Source organism: Ostrea edulis, chromosome 4 (assembly GCF_947568905.1).
Source record: "Ostrea edulis chromosome 4, xbOstEdul1.1, whole genome shotgun sequence".
Taxonomy (NCBI): Eukaryota; Metazoa; Mollusca; class Bivalvia; order Ostreida; family Ostreidae; genus Ostrea; species Ostrea edulis.
In genome coordinates, this window is record NC_079167.1 from 66,440,317 (window position 1) to 66,465,902 (window position 25,586).

General features: G+C 35.1%; 2 protein-coding genes and 1 long non-coding RNA gene across 4 annotated transcripts in view; 2 read left to right on the forward strand and 1 right to left on the reverse strand.

The window, feature by feature from the left end:
* LOC125670867 (translation initiation factor eIF-2B subunit beta-like) overlaps positions 1-8,323 on the reverse strand; it is a 23,838-nt gene extending 15,515 nt beyond the window's left edge. Inside the window, exons 1-2 of the mRNA XM_048906294.2 lie at positions 8,172-8,323; positions 296-382 (exon numbers count right to left, since the gene is read on the reverse strand). Of these exons, the coding sequence (XP_048762251.1) occupies positions 296-382; positions 8,172-8,257 (173 nt within the window). The 5' untranslated portion in view covers positions 8,258-8,323. The remainder of the gene's footprint in view (positions 1-295; positions 383-8,171) is intronic.
* Positions 390-8,294, forward strand: LOC125670891 (uncharacterized). Of its 2 annotated transcripts, XR_007368425.2 has the most exons (4): positions 390-569; positions 745-1,180; positions 2,908-2,983; positions 3,096-8,294. It is a non-coding gene; the product is annotated as an uncharacterized LOC125670891 (long non-coding RNA). The 2 variants fall into 2 exon arrangements; XR_008802576.1 differs by having other exon boundaries at positions 390-1,180.
* Positions 8,324-16,306: 7,983 nt separating the features above from the next.
* The window catches only part of LOC125670883 (uncharacterized), a 60,974-nt gene continuing 51,694 nt past the window's right edge, over positions 16,307-25,586 (forward strand). The window contains exons 1-4 of the mRNA XM_048906328.2: positions 16,307-16,526; positions 16,655-16,695; positions 21,165-21,239; positions 21,803-21,866. Coding sequence (XP_048762285.2) covers positions 16,452-16,526; positions 16,655-16,695; positions 21,165-21,239; positions 21,803-21,866 — 255 coding nt within the window. The 5' untranslated portion in view covers positions 16,307-16,451. The remainder of the gene's footprint in view (positions 16,527-16,654; positions 16,696-21,164; positions 21,240-21,802; positions 21,867-25,586) is intronic.

The window sequence follows — 25,586 nt, forward strand, 5'->3', positions numbered from 1 at the left end:
AATCTTATTTATGGGATCTCATCATTAGAAGAGACAGTTTTAACAGCAATGTTCATCAATATGTTTGATGATTTGAATTGATAGAAGTAATTTTCATGACATTTATTGTAGTTCTTGTTATAAGGAAATTACTGTCACTTTAATGCTCAATTTAACTATTCCAAGCTTTACTTACTTGGCTGAGTTGCACTTTGATTGTGTCAAGCTTTACTTACTTGGCTTAGTTGCACTTTGATTGTGTTAAGCTTTACTTACTTGGCAGAGTTGCACTTTGATTGTGTTAAGCTTTACTTACTTGGCTGAGTTGCACTTTGATTGTGCAATCACTATTCGCAGCAAAGAGACTGTTCTAAATGCTACATTGTAGGATCCCTCAATTGACCTAAAATATAAATATATACGGATTTACATATAAGTAATGCATCTCATGAATACTCATAAAACAAAAGGCCCATGGACCACAAGGCTCATCTGATCAACCTTCCTCACACAAAAATGAGACCTCTATTGTTGGAATATTAACAGAGGCCCAGCGACAACCCCAGTGCTGCCATAGGACTTTATATATAGTTAAGTACATGTCTCAGATCATTTGTATATCATTTTGACAAACTTTAAATCTGTCGCTCTCGAAATTTTTTTAAAAGATCCCATCCATTATTTTTAGATTACTATTGTAGGTCACTCTGATGCTCAGGACCATAAATGAATTTAATACAAATATGTGCACCTTTTGTTCTCCAGATGCGTCAGCATTACTTATCGGGAGCTGGACACAAGATATGGCAGCAACCCTTATTTTCAGAGAAGCTATTATTTGAAGGTTTTAAAAGCCCTTTATCATAGGATCTCCATGTAGAGAATTGAACAGAATCTCCAGGTACAGATCTCAATAGGATCTCCAGGTACATATCTCAATAGGATCTCCAGGTATAGAACTGAACAGGATCTCCAGGTACAGAACTCAATAGGGTCTCCAGGTACATATTTCAATAGTTTAGCTGATTTTGTTGAAGCCAGAAAAGATCACAGTCACCATGTCTCTCATCTTTCTCAGAGGTAATACCTAGGTATATCCAAGGCCAGCTGCAAGTGTGGACAATCTTCACAACCCTGATGAGATTGATGATTCTCAATTCCTACGTTTCCACCAGAAAGGACTACACTCTGTTCACTTAAGGTCATTGCTTCCCAAATATCTGAGTTTTGTCTGTTTGCTCTAAAATCTAAACCTTCAGTCTTGTCTATTAGTGAAACTTGGCAAGATCAATCAGTTCCTGATGGTGAAACTTTAAACCCAGATAGATTGTTACTAAGTTTTGCTTCATGGTAGGAATAGATCTGGTGGAGGTGTGTGTCTTTCTGTGTACATAATGTACATGTTTTTACCCGCATACACACCTTAACAAAACCAGTTCTAATTAGGGCATGTTACAGACCACTTAGCCAAACTGATTGAACACTTCGAAATGAACATATGATAGCTCCAAACCGATTGTGAAACCAATATTCTAGAAGATCTCAATATTGCTTCTCATCATTCTCTTAGTTTATACAAATTATACAAGCAACTGCTCCGTTTGTTTTGATTTAAAACAAATTATTGAAGACCCAACCAGAATTATAGAATATTCATCTACAATGATTGATTACATTCTAACAAACAAGCATGAAAATGTCATACAACACGCAACTATTCCAATCAATCTAAGTGATCACTGTGCTACCTACTGTACCAGAAGAATAACAAAAGGTCCATTTCAAAAACCATTATACAACAAAAATTTGTTTGCTGAAAAATTATGGTAAAGAGGCAATTCATAGAAAAACTGATAAATGCGGATTGAAATTTTTATTTTACTTCTTGCATAAACAATGCATGAGTAGCATTCCATGGGACTTCTACATCCGTTTTAGACTGGCCCCAATTAGAGAAGTCCTGTTAAAACAATCAGAACAGAACCATGGATGATTACCAAGATTGTAGACAAGATCAGAGAAAGAGACACTTTATTGTAAAATTTTGAAAAAATGGGGTAATTTTGAGGTATACGAAAATTCCTATAAAAGTACATTGAAATTAATATTCAAATTGAAAGATAAGAAAAAAAATTTCAAATAAGATTGAGACCACTACGGAGTCTAGAAGTATAGTGTTTGCTCCGCATGTAGAAGATCAGGTTTTGAATCCCGGTCATGACAGACCTAAGCCGTTAAAACAGGTAGTGACAGTTCCATTACCAAAACGCTCCGCATTAGATGTGAATTTACAGGTCCTCAGAGATGACCTTAAAAAGGGATGTCCCCTATCACAATAGGTGTGACACGCTAAAGAACCCTCAATGCTCAATGGTCGTAAGAGCCAAGTATAGGCCTAAATTTGAAGCCCTTCACCGGCCTTGGTGACATCTCCATATAAGTGAAAAATTCTCGAGAGGAACGTTAAACAATATACAATCAATCAAATAAGATTGAAGAAAATAAAGGAAATTGGGGGGGGGGGGGGGGGGGTTCCGGCAATGTCTAAAGAAAATAGGTATCAAGGACAAACATAGAGTCAAAAGTAGTACATGTGTCTTGAAATTGATTCTAAAAAATGTCATGATCCTATATCTGTTGCTGATCACTTCAATTGTTATGTTGTTCATATGGCATCTACATTAGTTAGCAAATTACCAAAGCCATCTGATGTTTTCAATGTTGTTAATGAAAAGTTTGTCTTTTTACCTTGAGAAAGTTAATACATGTACTACTGTAACCCCTTTTGTTCTGAAAACTGCCATCAAAGATTTCATATTCAAGGAAATTTCACTGTCAAAAAGTACAGGCATTGACGTTTCAGAATTATCAAAGATTTAAAAAAAAGATTTCAATAACATACATTGTTAACCTTTCAATCTCTTCTAGAAATGTACCAAGGGATCTGAAAATAGCTATAAGAAAAACAATACATTTTATATTGGGAATTACAGACCACTTAAAGGTAGTATTTTAAGAGCCATTTATTTTATTTTTTTATAAAATGTTGTACATATGCTGCATGTCAGCTGTTTCGACAAGAAAAAGATTTTATATGAATTTCAATCTGGTTTCAGAAGCAGATAATCAACATACATGTCTACTATATTTGTTTGGCTATATCTGATCAAATACTGTAAAAGGATTGTTCACTGGGACGGTTATGCCGGATCATCTTCAAATGGCATTTGATCCAGTAGATCATGTTATGTTGTGCAATAAGCTAAAAGATATCAATTTTACTGAAGAGTCAGTGGAATGGTATAGATCTTGCCTATCTGACAGAAAGCAGTATATGTTAAGGTATTCAATGCATAAAGATATGAAATTAAACAATTTCGAATGATTTAAATCAAAATAGATATTTATTGTTAGATAATGATAAAAGTGAATTGGATCAAATTCACATGGCTGGTCAATGATTTAGCACTTGTGACTTTTTGAAAGAGTTATCTGCCTTGAGTAAAAACAAGAAAAATTTAATTTAAATATATGTGCAGTATTGATTGATTGATTTTTGCTGTTTTCCAACAATTTTTCAGTTATCTGGTGGCGCCCAGTTTTTATTGGTGGAAGAGAGAACCCAGATACAATGTACCTGGGAAGAGACCACCGACCTTCTGAAAGTAAACTGGGAAACTTTCTCACTTACCGCCGCAAGTGGGAATCAAACCAAATGATTTTTTTCTCTCTCATATTTTCATAAACAGAAAGTGTTTGTAACTTTTTAGTGAGAGATCTGTATGAAAATATGAATTTCTTTTAAAGATACATGTATTTAAAAAAAACAGGCTCCACCCATGGACTTCAATGTAAAATTCTAGGTGAAATAAAACAAGCAGTAATCAAAATTTTGTTAATTCCTTTTGTAGATTATTTCATTTCTTTAAAATGATACCATGATCACAAAAATCCCAACAAATCCCTTTACAAATATGAAATATGATCATTATACATTGAATACCTTAAAAATATTTAGTTCCCCAAGGTAACATTTCAGGTTCTGGGATCAACATTAACTTTCAATCTCACTTGACAAGTGAACTCAAACTTTCACTTGTCCGAATGAAAAACTTGGTTGTCAAAAATTTTTCTGAACTCAATTTAAGTTTTAAATTCAATTTATCGATAATACACATGTCAAATATCAAAACCTGTACTGCTGCCATCAGTTCAGCAAAATCTGCGACCGGTTAGAAAAGACAAAGTGCCAGCAATAGCGCTGTCAGCGTGAATTAAACCCATAAGTTTTTTATGTTTAACATTTATTACGATTAACACAAGTAAGATAATCATGTCCTGAAATAATACTTGCCCGTGTGTGATCTGAGTTTCACTTGTCCAAACTTAGTTTTCACTTGCCCCAGGTGATCAGACAACTGTTGAAGTTTATCCCTGAAGCCCTCTACTTATTTTTAATTCAAATGTAAATGATATGATAGTGAGCGTGGAGCTGAAATGTAAACTCATTCTGTTAACATCTGCTTCCATTCCGGGTCATAATAATGAAGCCAGGTCTCATCAGCAGTTATCATTCTGTCGAGAAATATCCATCTTTCTCTCTTCCATCACTGAAACAATAGTGTCAATTCACTTAATTGGATGACAGCCTTGGTACCATGCGAGTGTTAAAATTCAATTCCTTGTGAACTATGTTGAAAATTAATCTGTATGAGATATTGAGGTCAGTACTAAGCTGACACAATGAGATGCATCTATTGACATCAATTTTCTCCCTCACAAGAGAGATGTACTTTTCACCGTCACATATTTCACCAACCCAAGTGTGGATCATCTTTCCTGGTCTTCTGTCTGCTTATGTCATTTGAACAGGAAATACCTGGACATAGTTTTTTCCTCCGTTTAATTTAACATATCTAAGGTTTCTGTTGGCGATTTCCCCCAAGTTTCACCCAAAACTGAATAATACTCCAGGAATATACTTTATTCTCTGGCATCATTTTCCCACTCAAAAATTTCAAACACCACCAAGATAAATTACCGTAAAATCGCTAAGAATGCCAACAATAACATCAGACTTTGAGAAATTCTGACATTGTAAGTATTCTTTTCCTGGAGATTTTTGTGCAAAGGAGTTTCTTTACTTTAGGAATACCTAACTTAATTCGAAGTTGTACCGGACATGCAAATCACAGATATTACACTTGTCGATACTTTTATTATCAATAACCATTTAAAGTCAGTAATTGACAGTAATGTGTATAATAGCCTGATTAGGGAGCACAGGCATTTATTTCTGTAAATAAGTTATGATGTCTGTATACATACATGTATGATAACTGTTATTATTAGTATACAGACATCATAACTTATTTTCAGAAACAAGTGCCTGCATTAGGAAGTGTCTATTACTAAACTTTAATAGAAATTTCTATCCTGCATAATTTTACTGCATCAGCCATTGAACATTTTGATCACTTCTTGGCGCATCTTCAAGAGATACCATGTCTGTCATTGGATTTTATTGTTCCTCACATCCTGCCATTCATAATGGGATTAAAGACTGGAATTTATTGCCAGGAAACCATTTAAAGAATAAAACTGTTTTCAAGAAATCTATAAAAAAAAAAACCACTTTATGACAAAGGTCTTTTATCACAATTCACCTTTGAATTAGAACGCTTTACCCGATATAGTATTGCGTTGTGTGACAACACAATTGAATGAGACGATTGAACAGTTTGAATGACATGTTTGATGTAATACAACAAGAGTTTTCATTGGCCGATTACAGCCCGCCCACTTTCTCGAGCTGATTCAGGTGACACGGTGATTTAATCAGATAAGATGGACGGACTAGAAAATTACTCGCTGAGAACTGTAGCTCTCTGAAAAAATATTGTGACGGAACTGAGAGCTACAGATCCATCTCTTATAAATACCTTCGATTTATGGGACACAAAAAACTGCGCACGGTTGAGGCCTGACATCACGTTATCGGTGTATTCTTGTGTTGCTGTCTCATAAATTCAATATAAAAATATCTTAACATATTTTCCAACTATACTTGTGTCCAAACATACCTTCAAATATTCATTAAAGCCACAAATGACCTGAAAACTCGCAGCTTCAAATGATTTCGTTTGTTGACGTAGCCATGTTAGGTAGCCGGTCAATTCGAACTCTGTTGCTATTGGTATCTATTCATAAAATTGGTTGTAAGTTATGTATTCGCTCTTCATTAATTATCAACACGAATAATTAATAGAAATTAAAAGATATAGTTTTTGTAAAGGTAAAATAAGCTCTTGATTAACGAAAATGCTACATAAGCCCATTATGGTCCTTAACACTCATGTGGCAGAGATGGAGACCGGCCCAGACTAATGAAAGCCGCATTGCCGTGAGTTTAGCTATTTGAATAATTATCATTTAATGGAACTGGGATGATATATTATTTAAAATACTTAGCTAAAATATTTGTGGGGTATTAGTTCACATCTAGACGCTATTGTGCCAGTATGGAAATGAACCGGGATTCGAATTGACTGGCTACCTTACATGGCTACGTCAACGAACGAAATCATCAAAAGCTGTGTTTTTGGGTCGTATGGGGCTTAAATATATATTTGAAGGTATGTTTGGACACAAGTATAGTAGGAAAATATGTTAGGAATTTTTTGATATTAAATTTATGAGACAACAACAGAAGAATACAACTTTTTCTCTTTCTTCTTTGAAGTTTGTTTCCATCTGGTCGTCATGTTTTCAAATGCCGTAAAAGGGAATTTGGGCGGACTTATACATATGGACCAATGAGAGTTTCTGTTGCATTTCGCAATTGTATTACAAACAGATTCAATTGTGTCGTCACACAACGCAATACTATATCGGCCAAAGCATTCTAATTCAAAGATGAATTGCGATAAATCAACATTGTGACTTTTAAATTTTCATTTCATTTGGTATAATGTCTAATTAAAATTTTGTTATTAATCTATATTCCCCCCAATTGATATTAGGGTGTAGTGCTCACTTTTGTGACATTTTATATAGTTTTCATATTCTAAGTTTATCTGCCATTCCTGTATGTTTCAATGTATGTTTTATGCAATTGGTTTTTTTTAATTACATGAATCTATATATAATACTCAATACATCAAAAGGACACCATTGGAAAAAAGGCTTTTTGGGCTTTCATGAGCTCTCCTGTAATACTAAATTAATGCATCGTATATTTCAAATTGTATACTGTATAAATCTATCAAAATCAATCTGTCTATAAAACAGCAAGTCAGCAAGGCCCAAGCAGCATTCACCATGCTCAAGAACATCTTGCCCTTGAAGGAAATCCCCATGACCACCAAACTGCAGATCCTCAGCTCCAATATTAAGTTCATTTTACTATACAGAGTGGAGACATAGAGAATGACTACAGCAACCCCACAGAAGATTCAGACATTCCACAACACCATTCTCAGGCGCGTCTTAACATCCAATGGCCTGAGAGGATCACAAACGAGGAAGTGTGGAGAAGAGCAGGACAGGAGCCGATGGACTTACAAATCAAACGGAGGAAGTGGCACTGGATTGGACACCATCCAGCACCACACACCAAGTCCCGACTTTGAACCTGTAGAAAAAGAGAATGTGGAGGCGACCCATAAACACCTGGAGGAGAGATACTGAGACAGAATTGAAGGCGTGTGACATCACCTGGCAAGGTGCGGCTAAAGCAGCCCAGAACCGTGTTCACTAGAGGACTGTGTTCCTCACGGAATGACAGACCTAAGTAAAGTAAGAATGAAATAGCATATGGTTACCTTGTTGCTGCTAAAAAAGATTTTAAACGATTTTTATTTAAACTCTTCTCTTTGTGACCCCCACTCTTTGCCAAAATTAAACAGTATGTATTTTCTACCCTCAATTGTTCCTGAAGTAGACATATTCTGAAAACGAAGAAAGGTAAGGTATTCATAATTTTGAAAAACCTTGATGATATAACGTTAAAAACGTCACACATTATCTGCACCACAATACATATAATGGTATATTGCCATGTCTCAAGCAGCTCTGCTATCATAAACAGAAAAGGCACGACAGCTGAAAGGTATCTGAAACATGGACCCCAACCTGCATTATTTGCATAAGACCGATTCAGTTAAACATTATGTCAGTTACTTAACATTTACCCCTGCTTTAAATCCCTGGCAAAAGCATCAAGCTTTTCGTTCAATTCATCCGCTTTTTCAGTGTCTCCACCAGGCTGAGTAGGCATGCTGTCGAGTCTGTTTTGATGCCGCAACACCGGAAGTGGAATTAAAACATAATTAACGCAGTCATGACATGATTCCATTGCATTAGGAAAAGTTACGATAATAGTCCTATATAATTGCGAGATGATTATCGTCATTGCAGAAACCTAAATATCATTAATACTAGTAAGAGATAATATCGATATGTTGAACAAGCATTTGTTCTTATTTTGAAAGTACTGAAAGTACTGATGGGAATTTTTATGTCGATTTGCACCCGATGCTTCTGGGATTGAGAATTATTCCATATAGAACAACAGAGAAGTACACTTAAACGTCATAAACTCACGTGTATATAAGGTATGTAGTGTCTTTATAACAATCAACACGAAATTGTTTATGTTTTCACTTTGTCTGGATTGTATTTTATTATTCCAACATATTATATACTCTTAAAATTGCTCATTTTTGTCAAAACATGTCACTTCAGACCCGTGTTTTTGACCTGTACTGTATATTATGATCGGTGATATTCTGACTCCGTGAACAAACTGTAGGAATTTTTTAACAGTGTTAAATATCGGTTGACATTAGATTGTATTTCTAGTGATATTTTGGTCGTTTTTCAATTTACATACTGAACTGACCGACAGTAGAAAAGTAAATTTTACAGAAATTATGCATTTAAACGTGTAATACGTAAATGGTTTACGAACTATTTGCTGCTAGCGCTGAACATTACATCTGTGCTAAGGTCCACACCAAACTCCCAAAAATCCCACCATCCATTCATTGGATATGAAATATGATCGTTGTACATTGAATACTTATTTAAATTAGCCCCACCCCCACCCCCGGGCCCTATTTGTGAATGAAATATATACATTTCATATTTAATAAAAACATAGAATTAGGTTTATAAGCCAAATATCACCTGAAATGTGGACTACAATCCGGTGAAGGGGGTGGGGGTGAGTGGAATGTCCTAATTAAAGCATTCACGATCAACACCAGACATAAGTTCGGATTCAAGTTTCTGTTTTGGTGTGTGTCTATGAGGTGTACTTGTTTCATCTAGACCAATTTACACGAAGATATAATGCTGTAGTATCGTGATTATCTGAAAAGAAGACATCTTTTTCTCGTAATTACCACCGTCGGAAACCCACGGTTGGTTACGCTTCGTTCCTCTCTCCATCATCCGTGGGTCCATTCATTCCTACTCGCTCGTTCTCATGAATAAATAATGAGACAATTTGAATGGGCGCTCACAGTACACCCTGGTCGAATTTGTCCAATCAACAAGAAGCTTTCAGCCCAATTTCGGTATACAATTGTTGTGATAGCAAAGTTAAGTTAATGCTACCTTTAAAATCAGAAAAGTTCCGTTACTATAACGATTACTTTGATTGGAAGATATCTTTAAATATTCATTCATGAGAACGAGCGAGTAGGAATGAATGGACCCACGGGTGATTACATACTAGAAATTTTCTCATTCACACTGCTTTCATACATTTTATACACGAAAATATTAACAGCTGTGAAGGAGAAACTTCAAACGCACTGTGCCACAACATATGCCAGAATGGCGTAGATCAAATGCGATTTCTAAAAAATGTTTAAAGAACCTTTCGTAGATTTGAAATAGCAAGACTTTTCCCAAATCAACAACATCAAAACGTATGACCCTTTAATGCCTTTTTACTCGACCATTCCTCGCGATAACTTAAAGACTATATTTTCTGACATCATGAACATTTGCTTCTTCAACAAAAATGGAAAAAAAAGAAAAATTCATATTTAGTGATCTGTTATCACTCTAACACCACTCTGATTACACGCACAAGTACTCTGAAGTTGAAATAAAAAATATCCTGAAGTTTCTCAATAACATTATCTTCGTACTCTTTTGGTGATTAGGTCTTTCAACAGTCTGTTGGGATTCGCATGGGCACGAATTGTACTCCTTTGATAGCTGACCTGTTTTTATATTTTTATATTCCTGTGAGGCAGAATTTACTCTAAAGCTTCTACGTGAGAAGAAATAAATCTCGATATACAATGTATATACCAGTGAGCTTGAAATAAAAGACACCACGTAGTCCGCCACATCTGCTTCGTACTTAGATATTTTATTGAAAAATTATGCAAATTAAGAACTAAAATTTATGACAAACGGCGTGATTTCAGCTTCCCCGTCGTCAACTTCCAATATTTATGTTATCACTTGCGTATGGTTTTTATATCTCTCAACGGACTCAATACGCTAGAGTCTGTTATGCGTATGACCAGTTTTTAAATCGAGGCAGGCTACTGGCAAACAAGTTGATGTTACAGCTATAAGGGTTTCAACTCCTACATGTATAAGTAATACAAAATATAGAGTTGAGCAAACACAGACCCCTAAACATACCAGAAATGGGATCAGGTGCCTGGTAGGACTAAGCATCCCCTGTTGACCGATCACACCCGCCGTGAGCCCAATGCCTTGATCAGAAAAACGGAGTAATTCGTAGTCAACACCAGTGTGCCAAGAACTACCACTTCTCAGTCACGACTAGTTAGAGACACTGACATCTTGAAATTCCAGGCAAAATCTGTTAAAAACAATATATTCTATATCTAGTTACGACGTCGACTCATGATTTTATTGAAATATTTTCAGTTCAGTATTGAAATACCGACTTTCACATATAGCTTTAAAAAATTGCTATCATCTATTTTCTAAATAGTGTTTTCCTGGGGGGGGGGGGGGGGGGGGGGGGGGATGCGTCAGGAAAAAAATCTGCCATTCAGAGCTCCAACTTCACATACCTTTTTAAGGAGCATAGTGAAGTCTAGCGATAAACTCTCCTACGTAAATAAATATCCAAATGTCACATTCCGGAGGAGACCATATCAACAGACTTAAGAGTTCCTGGAATATACATCTATAGAATGTTTTTTTTTGGACGAAATACCATAGAGTTTTGGACTTTTAAGATTTGTACTCATCTAGCAAATAGCATCATTAATTCACTTCAATTAGTAGTGTTAGTGGCGGATCCAGGAATTTCTGAACGGGGGTGGGGGGTGGTGGGGGGGGGGGGGGGTGAAGCCCCCGGTGGAGGCAGGGAGAGGGGACAAGCCCCCTGAAACTATTGAGTTCCGACAAAACAAGACAATAAGATTTTGTGTTTCTAGACATTTCTATAAAAATGGAGCGTATTTGTGATAATAATATCAAAAATTATTATATCAGATTAAGAGATATGGAATCAAGTGCCACATATAATAATGCGCCTTTAATATCAGCTTTTAGAGAAGACAAGGAATCAGTTCTGAAAGAGAGCTATAATTCATGGCAAAGCAAGATTTTCAATCTTAAACATAAACTTAACTTAACTTCTTTAAATATTTCTCATAAGGAGTTTAAGTGTAAGCTTAGTAAAACCTTTGCTGACATGACCTATGAACAATTGAACAAAATCTCATTATCTAACTCAGGAAAACTTTATTTCTATAGTAAAATCTTAATTTGTAATGAATATAAATAGCAGGATTTATTAAAGTTTCCTTTGAAAAAGTGTGAAAGATCACAGCTTACAAAACTAAGAAAAAGTGCACATTCACTATTTATTGAAACAGGCAGATATTGTAAACCAATAATCCCGAAGGAAAAACGTAATATATATGCTATGCTTGTAAATTATTTGTTGAAAACGAACAACATTTCGTACATTACTGTCTTGTGTATGACAAACTTCGATTTCAATATTATGATATTTTTAGTGATAAATCATACTGTGGTACTGATCCCATTAAAGAAATTGTTAACCCATGTGATTATAATATTACAAAACGTTTGTGTAACTATTTAGATCGATTCTTTATGCAGAGAATATACAAATTCATGGACTTTAAAGAACCGTATGAATATGTCTTGCATGCTATAGTCATTGTGCTATAATTTTTTTTCTTCTTCTTTCTTTTTGTTATATGTCATTTGTTTTGTTATTTTGACTGTATGCCAACATGATGATGTCAATAAATAAAGTGAAATTGAATAATGATATATAATATCGATTATACTAAACCGTTATTTAAAACAAGGTGGGTGGGGAGCGTCAGTGTCACAGTATTCCGTCTGCATGCAGAGAAATACGTCAGAAATCGTGATATGATGTCTACATTTACTTAAATGAAATATGAGCACATTTTTCTGATGCAACAATCTAATTAGATTAGATCATTTGATCCGCTCACGTTTGTCGTTGCACAAGCGATTATGGTTTATATCTCCTCTGTGCACCTGACAGTTAATTTTGAAATTCGTATTTTCAATCATACATACATCTAATATTATAGTGCTGCCCATCATTCAAGACCACAAGACAGAGTTAAAGGGAGGTGATGATCTGTATCTAAGAATAGTCTCCAGTATCAAAATTAGGAATATACTCCCTGTAATTCACCTGAAAATACCTATCACGTTTCCTCGTCCTGATTAGTAGCTCTACAGGTAACCATAATCCAGAATAGCCTCTATCTGTATGAAATAGTAAATATAGTGTTTTGGCGATCAAACCTTCGTCTCACGTAAGAGTATGGATAGATCCAAAGAGAGAGAGAGAGAGAGAGAGAGAGAGAGAGAGAGAGACGGTTTGTATGCATTAAAGTTTCAACATTTTCTAGATGTGTTTTACAATTAAAAACACTAATAAAGTTATCTCGTTCGTACGACTTACTTTAATCGACTTACTCAAGTCGTACAAATGACTTATTTATCTTGTACGTACGGATTATTATCTCGTTCGTACAAATCAAGAAATTACAAATAATAGTGTTATAAGAAAAATCCAAGAAAACAAATACCACCCCCTACTCCCACGATTTTCAAAATTATGTTATTAACAACATAAACATTTCATACCGTGTATAGTTTACGTAAAGATATGTTAATCTAGTGCCTACTCTAGTCTAGCGAACACACGCCCCTTCTGTCAGTCAGTAAAGTGTATGGACGACGTTTTAGTTAGAGGACTGCGGGGCCGGGATACCCCATCTCGGGTAATATAGGGTTGATAGTTTTACCTTTATTAAACTAGCTCTTGACCGTGACGTTTGTTTCATCACTTGTTCTCAGACTTCGTTTGAATCTTCCCAGAAATCCGTTTCGTCTAAAATGATTAAAAAGATTATAGATATGTCGCATTTCTCTACGTTTTGTATTATCTAGTATAGACTATAAATGAACCTGAAGTAATTAATTCATCATAACGACATATATACACGTGCTTTATAGAGAAATTCACAACGTTTAATAAATTACATACAGAAAAATCAACACCCGGACAACCGGACCTAGATATGTCACTTTGAGCCCCCCTCTCTCTCTCTCTCTCTCTCTCTCTGGTGACAATGTATATGCGACCGTAGATGTAAAACTACAGGTTTCTCCATTATTTTTGTGTCTGATTTTAAGATAAGTTTGCTGTCTGTTGTGGATAATTTTAACATTCACAAAAATTAATGATCTAAAATTAAATTTCGACGTACAGGTGCATTTTTAATTGCATTTACTGAAGAAACCCGTCCTTAAACAACTGTATGAAGAAGTGTAACAAAAGTCGTTTTTCTGTTTCTATTTCGTTTTGGTAACACACATATTTAGTTCTTGATTGATTGAAAATTGTATCAACCAATTCGAACCCCAGTGGTAGAACCCTGCATCCAAACATGACCATAGTTGATCTCAAGCCTTTAAGGAGGTCTAGTTCCACATATTTTTCCACGGTGTATTGAGTTTTTGAAAGAGTGTAGTTTCTGAGTTTGGAGATGTTTTGTAGGTTCTGAGTTTGGAGAAGTTTTGTAGGTTCTGAGTTTGGAGAAGTTTTGTAGGTTCTGAGTTTGGAGATGTTTTGTAGGTTCTGAGTTTGGAGAAGTTTTGTAGGTTCTGAGTTTGGAGATGTTTTGTAGGTTCTGAGTTTGGAGAAGTTTTGTAGGTTCTGAGTTTGGAGAAGTTTTGTAGGTTCTGAGTTTGGAGATGTTTTGTAGGTTCTGAGTTTGGAGAAGTTTTGTAGGTTCTGAGTTTGGAGATGTTTTGTAGGTTCTGAGTTTGGAGAAGTTTTGTAGGTTCTGAGTTTGGAGAAGTTTTGTAGGTTCTGAGTTTGGAGAAGTTTTGAAGATTTCGGAACAGTGAATTGCTGACGTTATTTGGAGCCGACGCTTCTATCACAGGTTCTTAGATGGCTTATCATGGTAGGTCCAGTCTGAACGACCCGACTGAGCGCGATCCCAGTACCAGTATTTGTAAATTCTTCTTCACCTACAGGTGTCACATGTGTATGATTACAAAGACGTAACATGTTTAATTGATATCGATATCGATCGAATGAACAATACTGACCAACCGAATTCTCCTTGGACCGCTACTGTAGAGCGGGGTTTAAAGATGAACGCCGAGGAAATATCACATTGCTTTGTTTTGGACTTCTTCCACACGGTGACAATTTGTATATAACCCCATACTCCTCATAGGCAATATTTTTTCTATTTCTACTGGACTGACAATCTAGAATTGGCGCAACACATTCTTATGTTTTAAATCTAACGTATTTCATAGAATGCATTTTAGAAATACCAGATCTAAATGCCCTCCCTTCGGATTTTGCAAGGTCTCAGCGTCCCCTTTAAAGTCTCTCTCCCCCCCCCCCCCCCCCCCCCCCCCCCATCGAATAGTACTTCAAGATATTTATAGACCACATGTTTATCTCCTAAGCAAAAGTATCTTCAGTCGTATTGTGAAGTGGACAATTTTTGATTTGTCAGGGTATATCTGGAGGCATAATGTTTTGCTCCAAAATTCAACAGTGTCTCTTGTAGACGAGTCTCACTGGGAGATATCAAAGCCATGTCACATTCATACATTGAAATATTCAAACTTTAATCATCAGTTTGCATGTATTCCTTTTAGGTGTGTTTATACCTGAACAGCCAGATCGTTTATATAGAGAGCGAATAAAGAGGGGGATAAATTGTCGCCTTGTCTCACTCCTGTATTACACACGTCATCCGACCCGGGTAGGGTATTCATATATAGCGAATTTCTCTGTGCTTTATATTTTTCACTAAGAATAGACTAATTGCTACGAAAGCCCATTGAGCTCATTTTCGTACCTGAAAAAAAAGAAGAAATTTTCGTGTTATAACGCGAAACTTTCGCGAATTAACGTGGGCGAGATTGGAGGTATGAATTAATAAACTGTGTAGGCCTATTGAGTTGGATTCCGCCCAACTACCAATGGAGGTTTTTAAGATATTGCTATTCAACCACACCGCATAGCTGTAAAATCGTAACTATGACATTTTGTCTCGTTATTACCACCTTTCTTTTAAAAGTCGTAATAACGACTTTCTTAATTTGTAATAACTATATTCAAATTATTTTCATAAAATTCTTATTACTTTTTATCCAGATTTCTGTTTAAAATAGTTTGTGCTTAAATTGCATTATTTGCAACAAACATTGCAAATATTTGTTTGAATTTTACTGATGATTTTTACATCCATCCACTCTTGCTTGTAGTATTTTATTTCTTCCTCTAAATTTTATGCCTTCGTATCTGTATATATTCTTGTATGACATGTTTTATTTTATTAAATTTGTATTCTTTTGTTGAACATGTCTGTGTATATGTGTACATGCATGCTATGTGTCTTTGATATATGTGATAGTCGGTTAAAAAACTCTACAGAGCCTTTGTTGATTGTATATAGTACCGACTTTAAAATTTTTTACTTACTTACTTACTTTACTAAAAGTACGATTTTCTTGAATCGTAATTACGACTTTTTAATCTCATTATTGCGACTTTCTGGGGTTGAAATTACGAATTTGTTTGATGTCGTAGTTACGATTTTCATTTAAAAAAACCCAATTTTCATGGTTTGAAAAAAAGAAAACTAGAATAAAAAAAAAATTTTAATACAAAAAATGTTTGTTTATTCGAAGTGCGCGCGGTTGCGGATAACGTACGTTACGGCTCCCACTTTACACTGCCACTCCTATTAAAACAGCCAATCAACTTTACGTTAACATCTCACGTGTCCATTGGTGGCTTCCTTCCGACGCTGGATCTAGGTCAGGAGGTAAAGAAAGAAATGGGGAAAGTTCTGATGATGAACTTCAGTTTCTGATTGTCAAATGGAGAGAGGAAATCGCGAAAGGAAAGAATGGAAAACGAACTTAGACTTCACAGTCCAGTGGGAGCGGAGCCAGTCATCTATACGTGGCCTATATCATCTTCAGTACGAGGCTTTTACAAGTTTGATCAATACACATTTGTCCTCAATTTTCCTTTCTTCCATGTGTCTGTGCGAAAAATCGTGTAATAAATTATGGGTATGATAAATTGAAAGTGATTTACTTTTTACAGGATGGCAAGGAGGGGGCCACGGAGATCATAGATACGATAAGGTAAATGGATTTTTGTTACCGGATTTATGAAAAAAATCAGTTCTTTTACTATGGATTCTATATTTAGCTAGGTCATTGAGCTGTACGAGAATCTAGGTTACTCATTCTAACTCGAGTGTTGATATAAATTTATATTCAGTATGACAGTTTTGAATATTAAGTGGATTAACTTTCAATTCATATCCATTATTTATTTTTTTATTGTTGTTCATGGTCAAGGCCCTGTCATTTATAATTGAAGATTTGTGTCTTGTACATTCCTGAGTCGCTGATCAAAGCAATTCCTGAACGACAGGATGCATGTTTATTTTAATTCATTCATGTACGTCACACAGCTAGTGGCGAATGGACATTTCTCAAACTATTTTTCCTTTCTTTTTACGATTTTGACATGCGTCATCATGTTTTATAGAAACTTGGATGAATTGTAATAGAATTTCCTGATGCATTTGGTATTACATGAACATATTCATTAAAATTATCTTACATTTAGAATTTAATTAAGATATGTACTTTAGAGTTTTAAAATAATAATCTTTTTTTTTAATGAAATGTTTTTGGTCAGTTACACCACTGATTAAATCATTTAGGCATATTACTAAAACAATCCTTAGTTACTTTAAAACCTACATTTTAACAAATGTATTCATAGTAATATATTTATATTACAAATCGCATTTTCCTCTATGTACCAACCAATTTCAGCATGCGACACAATCCGTTCATATTGACTATGAACGGATTATGAACTAGTTTAAAGCACGCGACTGAGAGAGCATAATGATTTGAAAAATACAACATGTGTTACAAAGATCTCACAAAGTCACACCCCGGATTAAGATTGTGAACTTATGTGGATCATCATCCCAATCTTGTGGTCTCCTAGCTCCAAAATACATGTACAATGCACCGTGCAATGTTGACATAAAAGGCAGGGTAAAGTGTGACGTCATGTCTATGTTTTGACGCATGTCATAATACGACTGTGACATAGGTGGATCTTAGGAGTTAATTTTATGCAACAAAATATTTCCTGACTTATTCAAGCAATGTCAACAAATGGTGATTTAGTAAATGAATAAATATAAGAAATTAACAGCACTTTAGAGGTGTTCATGGTCAATATGTTTGGATTTGAGGCAAATTCTCTGAATCGCGCCAAATCCGTTTATACTGACCATGAACAAATCTAAAGTGCTGTTCATTTCTTAAATGAGTGATTCAAAAATATTGTTGAGAGAACCCCTAGGCCCTCAACATAATTTTAAGGTGTTAAGTTTAGAATCTTGAAAAATGAATGATGGTCATCTTGTTAGGGGAGGGAACATGAAAAAGAATTACATGTAATTCAGAGTTTTTGTTCATTTTCTTTCCCCTCTCCACTTCTCTCTCCCTTCTCCACTTCTATCTCTCCTCTCCACTTCTCTCTTCCCTCTCCACTTCTTTTTCACCTTCCACTTCTTTCTGTCCTTTTCCCCCATCCATTTCTTTCTCATTTTCCTTTTTCTGTCTCTCAATGTTTGATATATTTATTATTAATCTACAGTGTTGTTGTTGCTACTCTTTCTTCCACTTTTTAAATTTACATGTCAGATGCTCACATATGCCAATTTGCTATTCTTTAGATCAATATATGCTACAAAAATGTGTTATTATTTGGAAATGATATGACTAAAAAGAAACCTTATATACATCTACTTGTAATATAATATAGACTTTTGTGATAAAACTATCTCTGATGAATAATGCAATGAATTTATGTTTGTATTGATAAGTTATTTTCTGGCTGCAAAATGCTGAGTACATGTATTGTGAAATTTTTGTCATATAGAATACATGTACATTACTGTGTGGGCATGATGAAAGACAGAAAAAATTTACCGTACACATATTCACACATAAAAACAAAAATTTAATGTGCACTACAGCATAACTATGCCCCACCCCAAGCCTTTGTTAGGACGGGGCAGATTGGCTGGCTGAGGGAAGTTTTAATACGAAGCATTTTAGTAATTCCCTCTTCTTCATACAATCTGTTGATCATGAGCAAAATCAATGACAGCTAATGCATATTTCTGACTAGATTCATTTATCGTAGATATATCTTGTGATCATCACTGATAAGTGAATAAAGGTCGCACTGTGATACACACATTTGCACATGCCAGTCTTCTACATGGCACAGTACGGAGGTTATAAAGCCACTTGTTGAAAAAATTGATTAATCAGCAGTCTGTAATTATGTAAGCATTCTGTCGATAAACAAACCATACTGGCTGTCAATTTCATGATAGAATTCACCTCCCAACAAACACCTCAGCATTTTACCTATAATCCAGGTATACATGTGTCTATTAATAGCATCAATAAATCTTAGAGCATTAGAGGCTGCAGAAATTCCCCCTTTCTTTGTCTTTCACATACTGCCTTGTTGCTGAAACAGACCAGATCAATATATGCTGAGAGTTAACTCAGAGGCAATGTCCCTGTAAACCTAGTGAATCTGCCAGAACTGGGTGTGATGTCTGGGAGTAGATTGTGGTGGTGCGAGGTTATTGTCTCCCATTAATTTCCATCATCAAATGCTGGTCCATCCAAGGGTCAAGGACAAATAGAGTCAATATGTAGGTGTCTTGAATTTGGGTCAGGTAGTTAATAGTTGACGTGGTATTTTCTGGTGGGTTGATATTGAATTAAGAGGAAAAGAAGTGGGTGTATTGACTTCATAGAGCTCTCAAATCCTTTGAGTTTTGCTTGCGAGTCATGTCAATGTGTTTTCTGTTTGGATTTCGTAACACAAATGGAGGTATTATTTACCAGTAATTTTAAAAGGAAGTTAAAATATATATATATATATATATATATATATATATCAACCAAACCCCCCAAGAAATCATTTTATTAGACGAGGAAGATAGCAATGTACAAACCCACTACAGTGTTTTTATGAGAGAGAAAAAAACCAGTTTATTATTTTTAGTGATGAGTATTCAAATATGTATCAAAAATCTTCAAACAAAACAAAAACTGAAATTGAGTACATTTTCTGATTTGCCAATTTGAAATAAATTTGTAAGAAATTCATAGAATGACAACTCTTTCATGAAACATAATTTTTCTTTGTCCTGTTGAGCTTTTATTACTTATTTAATTAAATGGATGTGAACTATTTTTTGATGGAGATGTTATATTTATCTGTGTTATTTTGCCACATGAACAAGAGCGTCTGGAGTAACAAGGCTTAGATAACACTGATTCATGCATATGCACATTAAGTATTAATGTGTTGTTCATGTTTTTAAAAAACATGCTAAATGTCATGCATTCAGTGTTTGCTGTGGACACTGAACTCCAGTGGGTTGCAGGCTAAACGAAGACAGTATATGTTGAAAACGATGAAAACCCCACAATTCAAGCTGCACCCATTTCAATTTAAAAAAACACCTTGTTTTGACATTTTCAAAAACCATTCCCAGTTATGCCATATATAATGAATTTTCATCATGTTATAACATTGTGTAATCAGGTATTTTAATGGCTGTCTGTTCTCACAATCAGCCACTCAGGGCATTTGTTACAAAGCTGATTGGTTGGTTTAATTGTTTTTTCTTTTGATATTATCTTAATTATTTCATTGATCAGAAAACAGACAGGCCTTGACAGACAATGTTTGATTTTGTTTATAGCAAAAAAAGTGGTTCCATAAATGTCTTATAATACAAATCTTTATGAAATGTGTTATGATATTTTATGACCATTCAGGTTCCAAATCTTTCAGAAGTATGCTTGTTTGTCTTTTTTGCTGATATCTCCTTACATTTTACATTGATTGAGTACTCTGTTTTTACCCTTAACATACTTACCAAATAAAACTGAAGGTTTATATCATAAACTTTCAACATTTGAAATAGGTCAATTACGGTGTATGGATACACTTGACCTAGTCTACTTAGAGGCTAACCACCACATATGAAATGATAAAAATGTAAATATGACAAATATTTTGAGTTACACATGTTTTGTGCTGCTTTCCATGTATCTGAAGACATTATTGATGGATCAGTGATAAATCTTTGATTGCTTTAATAAGTGTACATAGTGTTGCTCATGTCCGCAATTCATCTACTGTCTTTGTCCTATTCTGCGTTTAGCTCATTTCTTGATAAATTGTAAAAGATACCTTCAGCCAATGTCACATTCGGATGCACCTTAATGAAAGCATGAAAACTACATCATATGATTCATACCTTGACCTTCTGTATGGCCTTGAACAGATTAATTGCTTTGAGCTCTGTTACATATTAGGAGGTCGACATCAAAACTTAATTTTGAGAAAATCACACACATGCATCTTAGAAAGTTGTAGTGTGACATACATTTCCTACTAGACTGACTCATCACAGAATTTTGTTTTCCGTTTCTGTTATTTACATGTAACCTGTTGATAAACGATGTTTATATCCTTCCAGATGGGTTGGAGAAGGCGTGCCCGAGTTAGACTCTGCTCTCAAGAGCCACATCCTCCAGGAGTACGATGTCAACAGGTACTGATTAATCATGCATGTTTTCACCAAATAAGTCACCAGCCATGTTTTTTTTTTTTTTTATAGAAGTCAAAAGATATTGTTGACAGAACTAGTTTCAGTAAGAAGTAACCCTATCCTCAACCCTTTCCAAAAAAAAAAGGAAGAAAAATTCAATATCAAAGACAAGTTTTCATTAATAATTATATCTTTTAATCTTGACATCATAAGGATGCAATTGGTTGGCCACATTTTATGGACTGCCATTAATGAGTAGCTTAAATATCTGTTAATTTAACCCAAAAAAAACCCATGCTAAAACAAACTTGTATTGACATGCTTTGAACGTTTATTATCAGTGGAAAGGCAATCGTGATATAGCATGTCAGATTTGTTGATAAGGTGCAACTGTCATCCTAATCTAGTGATATGATGTAAATTGTTATAACAAGAAGAACGATAAATCTGTTTAGCAACATACATGTGTTTATTAAGTCAGGTGTTTATCCATTGCCTTAATTGGGTTGTTTTTTACTTTGATGCACAAAAATTTATCTAATAGTAGGCTTTTCTTGAAATTTCAGCTATGAGAGTATGAAAAATGTCTGTGACAAATATAACAGGACCATCGACAGCATTAGGCAGCTTGTAAGTAGTGTGCATGTACATACCTGGTCGATGTGATATGATGCTATTACATAAATCAATCTATCAGATTACTGCATAGCAAATGCTGACAACTTATGAAATTACACTATGAAAGGTATCAAATTATAGAGTGTATAAGCTGCTTAGTCATGTGACTGCTGTGTTTAATTAACTAAGATAGTACCCATTATGATTTGCAAGAATATGATTCATTCAGATATTGCTTAATGAAAGTATTCATGTCAGATTTAGTATGAAGAGTAATTTTAGAGTATGCAGTGCTCTCAAGTTGTAAAGCTGTATAAGTGTATATAATGGCAACAGTGCTCGAGCTGGGCTTCGCCATTTTCGCCAATGGCGAATTTTTTTCAAAAATGGCGAAAAAAAAATTAAAGTGGCGAAAATCCCATTTTGTAGTAAATTTTAAAATCTGTCTTGTGTTTTCCTTTGTCAGTGACACATTATCGCCTGTTTGTTTATGCAGTCAAAATTTGTTTATTCAGTCAACGCGTGCGACCGGAAATCTCGCGCCGCTCCAGTGCACACAGAGCTGGTCACGATGGCCAGATAATAGCCTCAGGTAATGTATGGCTGCAAAAAAGTCGGTGATTATGTAATAAAGTACATTGGACAGCTGTGTACCCTGCTGGGGTCAATTGTTTAACATTTGAAGTCTTATTCATTATCGTGTTATCATCTTCACATTAAGGTCAATTCTTAACCACAGAACCGACCGGTAATTAAATTGACCGTATTATTGTGTATAATGTATATACATCAATTGTTTGTTTTTGCGGCCAAGCTCGTTGATTACAAGATTTTAATTTTGATGGGTTTGATTTTAGTTCGATATTTCATAAACAATGCGATCGGTCACCATTGATATGGACATAACAATTTTAATTTAAAAAAATTCTTTGAAGTTCGGTGCGCAACAGTATAAAAATGTTAATCTCACAAGACTATGCACTAAACTCGTAGCTTCTGAGCCAAGTCAGTCTAAAATTAAAAAAAAATATCATTGTTTGGCTTTACAGTCAACCCCACCTGCTCAGACATCTTATTCTGTCCAAATTGCAAAATCTTCCATACCAAAACGGAAATTTAATAGGGAATGGTTGAGATACGACTCTAAATTGGGCTTGATGTTTTGTGACATCTGTATCTCGGGCAAAGTACACAATGTTTTCACTGAAGGGTGCAGCATCATGAAGTTTATATTTATATGATTTATTATCTGATTTTTGATTTCCATAATAGAATTTATCAAAAAACAAATCAGGTTCTTAATAATTCAGAAAGAAGTGTTTAGGTATGGTAGGTGGATATGATTAAGAACTATAACTGATTCAAAATGCTAAAATCAGTGTAATGAATAAAATAATATGATGGAAATAATTGTAAAGCATGAGATTATTTGCGGTGCGCCGCAACCCGAAAAAGTGGCGAAAGGGAATTTTGGTCCAGTGGGAGCACTGAATGGCAAGTTTAGCTTTACATTAATTAATGGATGTAGTAAATTGATGTCAAGCTCTGACTGACTACTCGCCAAACTCATCTGTCAACAGCAGTGGTTTTTATACTCTGGTCTTTAGATGGACATGTTATGTCCTCCATTTGTTAGGGGTTTTCTGCCTCTATTTCATTTCTCTGTCACACATGAAGCTAAAACTTGTTGTGTAGCTTTTTTGTGGGTCACTCTAGATCATGTTGCAATTTTGATCAATTTCGACCTCGCATTAGTTTTGCCCCTTTATTCTTTATTTGAAATTTAATGGTATAAGGATGGTACATGATTTGTCCATATAACTCCTACAGTTTTCAAGTGAGAACGTTTTTGTTTTACATGTTCCAAGGATTTTGTCTTCTTAAATATTTGAGAAAATTACAGAAAGTTTTAAGAAAATATTGCAAAGTGAGTACATGCTTTGTCCATTTAAGTCCCCTCAAAGTTATTTAGCTAAGGCTGGTATCGGCGGAGAAAATACTGCTTATGGTGTTGTTGTTTTTGGTATCGGCAGAGAAAATACTGGTAATGGTGTTGTTTTTCTAGTATTGGCAGTGAAAATACTGCTAATGGTGTTATTTTTCTGGTATCGGCAGAGAAAATACTGCTTACGGTTTTGATTTACTGGCATTGGCAGAGAAAATACTGCTTACGGTGTTGATATACTGGTATCGGCGGAGAAAATACTGCTTACGGTGTTGATTTACGGGTATCGGCGGAGAAAATACTGCTTACGGTGTTGATTTACTGGTATAGGCGGAGAAAATACTGTTTACGGTGTTGATTTACTGGTATAGGCGGAGAAAATACTGTTTACGGTGTTTGTTTGTCTGGTATTGGAAGAAAAGAGGGTAACATAGCACATGTCTGAGTTATTTCACATAAATTTCAACAAACTGACTTTTAATGAGTTTTGAATTTATATATATATTGAAAATAAGTACCATTATGAAACTTTATGTATAGAGAGGATGTGATGTCAGATGAAGCTACAAGAATTTTTAAAGTAGCAAATACAGAGATTGATTGATTGATTGTATCTTGTTTAACGTCTCACTTGGAGAAGTTTTCACTTGTACGGAGATGTCTCAAATACAGAGAGAAAACAGCATTCTACTAAATATGATCATAGAATATGAGTAATAATCATATTTGTTAAGTCTCAGTAAATTTGTTTTTGAGTTACACAATACATCCCATGATGTAAATGTGATAAAGATAGATGTACTGAAAATTTGGGGGACCAGTAAATTTCACTGTGGGCCAGTAAATTCAGACTACTGATTCTGCTGGCCAGCAGTAACGTTTTTAACTCACCTGAGCTGAAAGCTCAAGTGAGCTTTCCTGATCGCCTGTTGTCTGTAAACTTCTTACATTTTCGACTTCTTCTCCAGAACCACTGGGCCAATTTCAACCAAACTTGGCCAAAAGCATCCTTGGGTGAAGGGCTTTCAAGTTTGTTCAAATAAAGGGCTATGTCCCTTTCAAAGGGGAGATAATCAAAAAAATGCAAAAATAGGGGGGTCATTTTAAAATCTTTTTCTCAAGAATGACTGGGTCAGAAAAGCTGATATTTACATGAAAGCTTCCTGACATAGTGCAGATTCAAGTTTGTTAAAATCATGGTCCCTGGGGGTATGATGGGTCCACAATAGGGGATCAAAGTTTTACATACAAATATATAGGAAAAATCTTTTAAAATCTTCTTCTCAAGAACCACTGGGCCAGAAAAGCTGAGAGTTACATGAAAGCTTCCTGACATAGTGCAGATTCAAATTTGTTCAAATCATGGCCCTCGGGGGTATGATGGGGCCACAATAGGGGATCAAAGTTTTGCATACAAATATATAGGGAAAATCTTTAAAAATCTTCTTCTCAAAAACTACTGGGCCAGGAAAGTGGAAATTTGCATGAAAGCTTCCTAACGTATTGCAGATTCATGTGTGTAAAAATCATGGTCCCCGGGGGCAGGATGGGGCCACAAAGGGGGATTAAAAGTTTTACATACAAATATATAGGGAAAATCTTTAAAAATCTTCTTCTCAAAAACTGCTGGGCCAAGAAAGTGGAAATTTACATGAAAGCTTCCCAATATAGTGCAGATTGAAGTTTGTTCAAATCATGGCCCTTGAGGATAGGGTGGGGCCACAATAGGGGATCAAAGTTTTACATACAAATATATAGGGAAAATCATTAAAAATCTTCTTCTGAAA